The following is a 10,752-nucleotide window of genomic DNA, read 5'->3' as shown; positions in this document are numbered from 1 at the left end:
ATTTCTGGCATTAGTGTGACACACTCAAAGTTTGACCTCTTGATCTTTCTGTAAGTAATTTGAAGCCATATCTGATAAAGCAATTCGGTCACATCTTCATTAGTTTGTTAGCAGATGCTTAGCATGGATATGCTGTTGAGCAAAGTTATCTTTTGCTGAGCAGATTGTCATCTTATGGCTTCTAATTTAGAAGTAATGTGCTCTATCTTAATTAAAAACACCACAATAAACACAGGCACCTTTTCATATCCAGAGAAATTACTATTCTGCATTCAAATTATAGTCTTCCAGAAAATGCAGCTGCTACAACAAGGAAGTCGACGGCTTACAGTTTAATCTTACCTAAATATAAATTCTCCATTACGTATGAATGCCGCTGTGGCATCTAAAGAGGCTGTTTAGAAACACTGTCAGCATTTCTTTTTGCTTAAAGCGTCGCTTTCCATAAAGATTCGTTTTTGCTTGATACTCGAGCCAAGATGATTTTAAGTTGCCAAATTTAAACACAAATCAAATAGTAATGCTACATTGTCTCTGTTAGCTTAACAATTTTAACTTCTTTTAACTTAATAAGACAGTATAAATAAAAAACAGATTTCTTAGAGACAGCTCCAGTAACTTGAGCTCTGTCCCAGTGTAATGAAGACCCAGGTATAGTTTTTATTTTGTGTCCTGTGCCGTATTGACTGCTACTGATGCTAAGTGGTGGGTCATATTAAAAAGGTAACACGTTTACCTGTGGTGAAATTTTGAGTAAATAATTTTTTAAATAAACCTGCACTGAGAGCTCAAATAAGTTAGTTTGTAAAATATGTGATTTCTTTTAATACTTTCACTAGTTTCTTTGTATTTTTTGTTGTTTCTTATAATTTCCAGTTTAATGAAAACCAAGTTTGTCCCTGACATGCAGCAGGGCTGTTAGGGGTTGGTACGAGTTACTGAGGACAAGCAGTGGCATGAAAACAAATTCAGCCCACCTATTTCAGAAGGAACTCTTTCCATAGGAAAATGACATACTTGTGGAGTAAGTAAGAAAAACAAAATAGCTCGTTAAGACGTACTAATTGAAAAGTTTTGGTAGTCTTTATAGTCACTGAGATGTGTAAACTACAAGCAGAAAGCATCCATAGCTCATTTAATTCAAGCATAAATGCCATCAGATCAAGCTACAAATGCACCTCCCCATTGTAAACAGAATTAAAACATTTGACTTTCCTGGGCTTCCATCCAAAAACACTCACAATGAGTGTGTAATCCTGAGACGTTGCCCTCAATGTAACAATTAGAAGTACGTTCAGAACACACAGACACTTGAGACATGTTTAGTGAAGGTCACGAGCAATTATCCAGCCTGGTAAAAGCTGGCATGTCTCACATGGCACTGCTGCACACCCTCATTAGGCGTCTTCTGCAGCTCAGAGTGGGTCTTGCGGCTATAAAAGAACTGAGCTTGCTGCCTTCCCAGCCTCCTTTTAGCAGAACTTCACCAGCAGGAGCACAAAGAAACTACACATCACCGCCTCTAGATCAGATAGGAATGGACAAACTTTATTTTGTAAAGGAGGGGGATACTTTACCAAGGAATCTGTGTTTCTTTACAGGTTGAGCTTGGTTGGCTTTCAACAGAAAAACATTGATTTCTCCCCTTTTCCTATAATGAGCAAAAAGGGCTTCTTACCACACAGAACCCGTGAAAGGCTAAAAATATTCTAAATCACGCACAAGTGATATTTTGAAAAAGAGGCAAATGTTGAGTCAAAACTTTTATGGAACCAGAACAAACAACAACAACAACAACAGGCACAAATATAAACAAGATAAGTTAATTAATTTAAAAAACAAATGGTGCGTATTTATTTTTTTCTGTTCAGGACTTTCTCTGACACTTTGCTTTAAACTTGCAGTCTTCTTCCTGGTGTGCTCAAAGCGAGCAGGCTGGACCCTGACTAATAATTTCCATATTTAGGGCTGAGATCACTAAACTCACAAACACTAAATCAAAACCGTAGACACACACAAAAAGCTCTTCAATAAAACAATATGGCTCGCTCGGTTGTGGAAAGAAAATTGAAACCATGTCAAAAAATATAGCCGACTGATTTTGTTGAAATGGGAAAGACAGGGGTGTCTATAGGTGGCACGATAGGGGGTCCTGGTACCTGGTGAGAGATGAGACAGTTGCACACTTTTTAGGGTGAATGTAAACATCACGTACTCATCACGTAAATGTGTTTGCATTTTTTGTTCACTCCAAGAAGCCAGTAGGAGGCCTGGGTTGCGTTAGACTTGCACAGAGGCATTACTGTGCATGCACACGAAAATGCTAGGTATTCTTCATTAATTTCAGCTTTCTCCCCCATTTACAAAGGAGTACAATTGTACAACAGCTTCCAACAGATCACTAAATTCCAACGCACACACACGAAAACCATACTCCAACATTTTAGGCCCCTCTAAGACAACGAAAAATATAACTTTAAATTCACCTTAAAACTTTAAAGACAAAGCACACCCGAGGAAGCGAATCCTTTGATGCCACTTAAAACCAGCATCAATATTTACCGACCGGGGTCGCTGCACCTTACGGGTGTCAGGTGTCAGTTGGATGAGATAACTTGCGTTTGATCTAAAAGCGATTTGGAGGGAAAATATACACCCTGGAGACCTTTGTACTTTCTTTTTGTTTCTTTTTGCTTCGTTTTATTTTATATATGCTCGCAGGTAATCAAATATTTATGATAAATCATGTTCTCAAGTTAAATTTTAGAACATTTACAATAATGCAATGAGGCCTGTTTAAACGAAAGGCAGGTCTAAATGAAATTAAGTTTTCTCACACCCAAGTCATCACGTACGGGTGGCCTAAAAAGAGACTGAACAGAGGCTGACTTTTTTCAGCAGGATTTAATACAGACTAAATACATTTAATGATTTCCCCGTGGAAAGATATCTAATCTACGGATCACACTTGTTTCTCTTCACAGTAAAAGCCTGCTTTAGACGCATTAATGCGCAATAATGCTGCACGTTGCAGTTTCGTCTTACGCACTGCAACTAGAATAAAAATTAAGGTAAACACACACTAAAAGCTGCTTTTGCACAGAATTTAATAACGTGAATTTTATTGCTGTTCTTCAAATTATCCCCATTATCAATGCTCATGCTAAATGAAAACATCTGAAAATATCCACGCACCTGTCACAGTAGTCACGGGCAAACTGCTCCTCAAAATACATTGAGTAAAAAATTCAGATCTAAAATTAAATATTGGATATTGAACAGCACTTTTTTGGGTTTATTTATTTATGTTTATGTGGGCATGTATTTTATGAATATACATGATACAATGTGACTCCTGAAAAAAAACGTGGGGGCGGTTCAAGGTTGCTTTGTTTTGTCACACTTGACAAAGTCAGACGGTTCAACGTACACCTGACATGCGTGCAAAATGTAGACCTGCAGCAGCTGCGGTTTACTTTCATGGAGAGAAAATGTTCCAACAGTCTAACACATTAACACAGGATACAAATAATTCAAACAATTTAGTCAAATCTCGTTTATTCCTGTAATACAGCCACACCACCGACCTCGACCTAGAAGCCTCTTATCTAACTGACCCATCCTGGATTTACGCGGCAGAAAATCAGGTCGCTCCCGTGCATATTTCTGACTTCAGTATCATTTTAAACATCTGAATTTGAGAAACGAGAAGCTCGGAAGCCAAGAAATTCAGATTTCCAAGACTGGAAAATAAATATATTTCACAGAGACAAACGCTAGATAATAAAAATGCAGTCCAGTGGAAGATGTGCATGTGATACAGCATATATTCATATTCCGGTATTCAAAGTTGTTTTGTTTTTTTTACTTTTCAAAATGAAGGTATCATTTATCAGTATTTCCAAATAATTACTGATGCACGTGATGCAATTATGACAATTTCAAGTTCAGGAAACTAAAACCTGAAGCGCTGTCCAACGTCAGCCGAGGAGAAAAAACCGCAAAAAGTGTTATAACGTCTGCGTAAATGTATCCAATAATAAAGCTGACTCATCAGTGTAGCATTTTTCTAAAATGCAAATGTAAGGTTTTAATCGATGCCGCTTATTTGGATATTTTGTTTCCATGCAACATTCAGAAACCAATTCAAATACGGAGGCTGAGGCGGTGCTGAGGGAACCGGTGCAGTTCCTACAATGTCCAGATGAGGGGAGAAATGCCAGCCGGGCACTGGCGGAGAAGGGATAATAATAATAATAATGATAATAATACTAATAATAATAATAATAATAATAATAATAATAATGTTTAAATAGAATTTATACTCAACAACGAACACAACTGATGCTTCCTCATGTTTGTCCAGTATCACCGCTCTGCAACCTGCAAATGCAGAAATGCAGCATGTGGACTTGTGATATCTGGTCGCTTGGTCTCCAGACAAAGTCCACAGTAAAACCAAACGTGTCCGTGGCAGGTATGAAGCTTTCAGGCGATCTTCTCCAGCCCCCCTGACTCTATTCCTCTGACCTAACGTGATGCTTTCCATGTGTCCTGCTTTCAGCTTTGGATGGAGACGTAGTCAGGAGACAGAGAGGAGAGGGGTTGGGCCGGTTATGTGCGTGCGTGCGTGCGTCCTTGTGTGTGAGGATTGGTGTGTGTGTGTCTGTGTGTGTGTGTGTGTGGGGGGGGGGGGGGACACTACACCTTGTTACCATTGGGTCGACTGTTAAGTTTTACAAGTAACATTTTGCGAGCTTATAAACGATACCTTCTAAACTTGCACAGGAAACTCCGAAAACATGCTGTGATAATGTATGTCTGTGGAATCCAGTCGATAAGCCATAGTCTGGGAGCTCCGCGATCTACAGAGGTATCGATTACATGAGGCCCTTCCCATGTTTGATGCCTTAACACTGGCTTATAAAAAGACTCAGGCTGGAAGTGTGCAAGTTTCCTCCCGCTCTGGTGGCTAAGAGAGTCGCTTCTGCGGGATAATACCTTTAAATACTCCAGAGTTGCTCAGTCAGCCTATTTATTATATACAATATAAAAAAAGAGGAAAAAGATTTGTTGGCGTAAGTAAGCAAAACTGTTTTATCTCAAAAGTTAGAAAAAGTCTCTACAAACTGTAAACGTGTCAGATCTGATCTTCTAAAAGAATATTTTGAGATTTTGGGGGTAATTTAGAAAAACAAAACAAACACATTCCCTGTTTTAAACACGCGTCACTGGTTTCATACATTCAAATTTGATGCAATTTCAGTTAAATGAATACAATTACACTGTAACGTTCAAGAGAGTGAGATTCATTTATTAAAAATGACCGTCAAACTGAACTACGTGCGTTATCGATATTAATACATGTCTTAAAAATGGCTCCATTTTATTTTAGACCTGAAATTACTTGGAACGAGTTCAGCAAGGTTACACCTCTACTGTCATCCCGCTTATTACATCTCCCATATTACAAGTCCTTACCAGAAACGGTGGATGAAACGCTTCCCTGTCTCCACTTCCCTCTATGCAAAACTGTCAGGAGGCTGCGCAGCTTTAAACCGGATGGGGTTTGTATTGGCTGAGAGCATTTCCAGCACAGGACGACCAATGAAACCAAAGCAGAGACTCGGCGTATAACAGCGAGGGTTGAAGGACGCTCCAAATTAATTCCAGCAGGCTCCGGACTTCCCGGGATAACTCTAAATTGCATATATCGGATGAAGATCACTTTGGCGCTATTGTACCTTGCAGGCACTTGCTTCCAAAAAGAAGCGGGCACGCTGCTTTCGGAGGATTTTAAAAAGGTCTACGTTTTCTCTTCTGGGGCTCATTCCTCCCGTTCCCTTTTCTTCTCTGATCTCGCTCGGCGCATTCAGCCATTTGAAAGGACACCTATATTTCCAAGCATCTCGAAACATATAGGCAAATGGGTAAGCCTTTACCGTCTGCATGCTTCAGTGACATGTAGCTTATGGAAGCGTATCCAAACTCAGCACGCCTGCGTAAAAAGAGAATTAAGGAACTTTTCCCCTTCTCCAAGTTCAGATAATGTGCAAATAAAAAAAAAAACCTTTTGGAGAACAAGTTTATTCTTTGGGGGATTTTTTCCAGCACTGCTGAGCAGGAATGACAGCCTGTTTAAAGCTTTAAATCGTAAACTTAACCACAGAACCAATTATCCAGTGAGACGCGTTTCTTTGAAGCGCTCTTGTTTGTATTCTTCGAGCTCGCCATTTTTTATGTTTTTGTTGTGTTGGAGGCTAATCCCAGCCAAACACTTTATATACTTTGTATAGTTGCAAAGTAAAGGTTAACCAGCTATCAGCTTTATGAACTCGGTTTATGGCGTGGATTACAACTGAACTGCATCAAACGGTCTCAGCTGAGCATTTTAAAATGCTTTTGCCTCTCACTATTTTTTTTTTCGCTTAATTGAATATGTGTCAGAATAAATGCAATGAAAAAACATGCTGTAATATTTTCTTTGATCACATTAGTGGACTCAACTCAAAGAGTAACAACACGTAACTCGTATCTTTCTCTTTTCCTGCAGAGCAAACCTATGGAGAGGTGAACCAACTGGGCGGTGTGTTCGTCAACGGCCGACCTCTACCTAACGCCATACGGTTAAGAATTGTAGAGCTGGCTCAGCTCGGGATTAGACCCTGTGATATAAGCAGGCAACTCCGAGTCTCCCACGGCTGCGTGAGCAAGATTTTAGCGAGGTACAACGAGACTGGCTCCATACTACCCGGTGCCATCGGTGGAAGCAAACCCCGAGTCACGACGCCGAACGTGGTGAAAAACATCAGGGACTACAAACAAAATGACCCCGGGATCTTTGCTTGGGAGATCCGGGACAGGCTTTTGGCTGATGGTGTTTGTGACAAGTACAATGTCCCGTCGGTTAGCTCGATCAGCAGGATTTTACGCAACAAGATTGGAAATCTCTCCCAGCCTAACCAGTATGAAAGCACCAAGCAAGCCTCCGCGCAGGCAGGCCTCCCCTACAACCACATATACCCTTATTCCTACCCCAACACTATGTCACCCACTAGCACTAAAATGGGCAGCCCTCCTGGAGTACCAGTGACGGCTGGACATGTGAGCATTTCCAGGGCCTGGCCTTCTGCGCACACCGTCAGTAACATCCTCGGAATACGAGCCTTCATGGATCCTACAGGTGAGGAAAACGACACTTTATAATCCTTAAAATCACAGGCTTCAAAATGCACGACACTTTATCTCTCACAAATAAGAGCTTAATAAACTTGAACAGCTGGTTATTGTGCAATTCCACACGACTAGTTTCCATACCTCTGCGTACAAGCAGCTATGGCAACAGACGGGACAATGTGCCCATTAAAATGTGCACAGGCCTCCATTTCACCATTCAGCCAGAACGTAGTAAGGCCACGCTCAATGGGCCTTTTCATGGGATGATACATTTACAAACACCTTGCCCACCTGCTACATCCAACCTAATAATTCAAGCACTCCTTATATTTTTTTCCCTCTGCCTTGCTGGTGTTTTACTCATTTTACTCATTTACTCATCTACTGTTGGGTCTCACAGCTACGGTTGTGTTCCAACTGAATTTATTCAAAACATATGTAGAACTAAAAATAAATAAATAAATAAATAAATAAATAAATATATATATATATATATATATATATATATATATATATATATATATATATATATATATATATATATATATTTATTTATTTATTTATTTATTTAAAGATATACTTTCTCGATCAAATTCCTCAAAACCTTATGCAATTATATTTTCTCTGTCTTTCATACGCATAAAAAATAACATGTAGGACTTTATTATGTAATAAAACCTAAAAAAAATCATTAAAACGGAGAGAAATGTTTATAATGAGCTGCTGTTGCCTTCTAACCGAACAGCTTTTTTCTGTTTATTTTTTAAGACAGTTGTATTTATTTATTTATTACTCATTATTAAGCTGCGCGCTGGAGTAATTATAATTATTATAGTATTAAATATTATATTTATCCTGTCTTGAAAACTATTTTTCAGTATTGAAAATTAAATCTGTTTGATACTCAAGAAAAGTTAGTGAGGAAATTGTTTACCTGTCTTCTACTTTTATAATTATGACGTTAAATAAAACTGCCCTGTCATTTTCCTTTCTTTACCTTTCCTTTGTTTTTTCTTTTGATTTTCTGAAACCTGAGAATTTTTAATTTTTACACACTTTTAACGTAAAGTTACTGTCTCTAAATCAGCAATTGCTGGGACAGAGGGATACCCACCAAAAATGGAGGAGTGGGGTAGTGTCAACAGAGCAGCTTTCCCAGCCGCGCACACAGTCAACGGGATTGACAAGTCAGCCATTGACGCCGACATAAAATATGCTCAGGTAAAAATCTGTGGGTACACTGCACGGCCCGTGACCTTTCTACACTCAAACTGCACACGTATGCACACCTTGCATTGCTTTAATTTATTTTCTGTAAAAGTAACAGTCCAAAGTGCTTAATGCCAGATGCTCGTGCTACAAAGGCCTGTGGCAAAACTGTAAAAAGGGCTCATCCACAGAGTTCTTTTTGCGTTCAGGCGGGATTTTATTGGGTAAACGAGTCTTTTGAGTTTTGAAGTGGATGGTCGATGGAGGAAATCTAGTAGCGCGTATATATTCTAGTTTAGCGTATTCATGGTAAATTAAATTATAGTGAAACACATGTATTCGAAACCACTCAAACACCAAGCACCGTTTCTCAGAACCACTGCCGAAGGCCACATGCCGCTGTCACACAGCCTGCAATTAGAAGTTCTGTCAATTTTGTGTGTTTGTGCTTATTTTCCGCATGTCTTATCTGCCTGTCCACAGCCTTCCTCGACATTGTCCAGTTATGTACCGGCGTGTGCTTACTCCCCAACCAATCAGTACGGGGTGTACAGTGGGCCAGCAGGCGGATACGTGGCCCCGGGCCACCACCACTGGCAGACGCAGAGCCCGGCTCTGTCCCACCCAAGCAGCGGGATGAGCATGCACGCAGGAGAAATCCACTCCCCGATGACCTTTAAACACCAGGCCCGAGAAGGTACAGGACAGGCAGGCATATTATTATTATCATTATTATTATTACTTGTAATTTTTTTATTAAATGTTGTTGTTGTGTTTTTGTTTTATTTTTTACTTTTTGAAATGTATTCAGCTGGTGGCCGCACAAGGCCACGCGGTTCCCTCCCTGCCTTTCTCTTGTCACGCACCCACACTTTGCAATAAGCAATGACCGTAACGGATGTAAACACCCAATCCCAGAGAAAGTCTAACTGTATGACAATGATCAAATATTGACCTTTCAGACTTGGACAACTTCATGCCAGCCAAGTTGCCCGAGACCATTTTAGCCTTTGGAAACTTACTTTTTAAGGAAATACGTCTGAAAATGTTCCTAGTTTGAGGAAAGCAAGTGGATTTTAAACTTAAGTAAAACAGTTCTCTTTAGACCCATTCTACAGAAGCAAATAATCACCTGATGGGAATTTGCACACTGTATATTTCTTCTGTTTTTTGCAGGAGACAGAAAACCGCCCAGTCCCCTGAGCAAGCCGCAGCAGCAGCAGCAACATGAAGACTTGAACAGTGTGCACGGACTCAGTCTCCCTACCTCATCATCATAACCGGGGATTATAACACCTTAGTCACCACAACCATTTAAATGAACTCATTTCAACAACTGCGACAGTAAGTCTGAACACTAACGGCTTGTTTGCATCTAAACACGGGCCAGATCACGTGCATTATGAGTGCCGGTCTCTGCGGCCATATGAATGTAAGCTTGCATGGATGTATCGGTGTTTCCCCGCACTGGCTGATAGTTTTCTTTGTTTTTCATTTGAAACCCTTCATGTTGCTGGACAGTATATTCTCCAATTGAGATTGCAGGATTTAAAAAAAAACAAAAAACATTGTGTAAGTCTCCTCCGCCTTGGATGTTTTCTTCCTAAAACCAGAGCTGGTCTGTAATCCGCCATTTTTATCATTATCTTATCTTTAATTTGTGGCCATGACTCTACAGTGACTCAACGATGTGAACAAATTATATAAATTGTCTAAATGTAAAATATTTGCCAAAGCTTTAATTATATATTTTTATAATTTCATTGTAAATATTCAAAAATAAAGCCTTTTTCTTAAATGCCACATGTTGTTGCCGCTGATATCATTTCACTTTTGATCAATGAGAGGACACCAGCTGGTTCAGTCCTAATTTATGGGACTAGGTGATGAGTTTATGATTTGGAAATCAGATGAAAAAGCTGAAGTAAAGTTTTCTTTTAATTTCAGCCCGTGACAGTGCCATGGTCGGCTCACCCCAGTTCGTGCCAGTTTTTCTTAATCATTATGCTTTTGATTACCAGAAATTTAACCTACCATTAGGACCCTGAAATCTAACTTTGGCTATATTGGTGATGGCACAGGCCTTTAAGATATTGCCAGATATTACTGTTGTCCGTTTTCCAGGCGGTGGTGAAATAAAGAGCTGTGAAAGCGTCGTTTGGCCTTTTTTGAGGCTTTTAATGACCTGTAACCTGTTTGAATCGATGACAAAGAGATTAAGTTTAAGCCTGCCTTTTATGAGAAAATGTTTTGATTGGATTTATACTCTTTATATTGGTAGAATGATTAGTACTACTACTTACCGGGAAAGGTAATTACTGTGTTTACACAGGCATAACCTGCCTACACTTCCAAAGAGCTCCCCAC

The 10,752-nt window shown here is 39.6% G+C and overlaps 1 protein-coding gene across 1 annotated transcript; it reads left to right on the top strand.

Annotated features, from left to right (window-relative positions):
- The first annotated feature begins 5,626 nt into the window (after positions 1–5,626).
- On the top strand, positions 5,627–10,174 carry pax1a (paired box 1a). The gene is made up of 5 exons (XM_004566531.2): positions 5,627–5,930; positions 6,554–7,183; positions 8,264–8,397; positions 8,869–9,082; positions 9,562–10,174. Exons 1-5 carry the CDS (start codon positions 5,927–5,929, stop codon positions 9,663–9,665), a joined length of 1,086 nt encoding a protein of 361 aa, XP_004566588.1. The 5' UTR covers positions 5,627–5,926; the 3' UTR covers positions 9,666–10,174.
- Positions 10,175–10,752: the final 578 nt, after the last annotated feature.

Source organism: Maylandia zebra, linkage group LG19 (genome assembly GCF_041146795.1).
Source record: "Maylandia zebra isolate NMK-2024a linkage group LG19, Mzebra_GT3a, whole genome shotgun sequence".
In the NCBI taxonomy this organism is placed as follows: Eukaryota; Metazoa; Chordata; class Actinopteri; order Cichliformes; family Cichlidae; genus Maylandia; species Maylandia zebra.
Note: the sequence above shows the minus strand (reverse complement) of the source record. Positions and strands in the feature narration are given on the sequence as shown.

What these genes read in the sequence shown, in the direction of transcription:
- pax1a (XM_004566531.2), top strand. An exon ending in AGCCTTCATGGATCCTACAG is followed by an intron (nt 7,184 to 8,263) that starts GTGAGGAAAACG and finishes TCTCTAAATCAG; the next exon opens with CAATTGCTGGGACAGAGGGA. An exon ending in CCGACATAAAATATGCTCAG is followed by an intron (nt 8,398 to 8,868) that starts GTAAAAATCTGT and finishes GCCTGTCCACAG; the next exon opens with CCTTCCTCGACATTGTCCAG.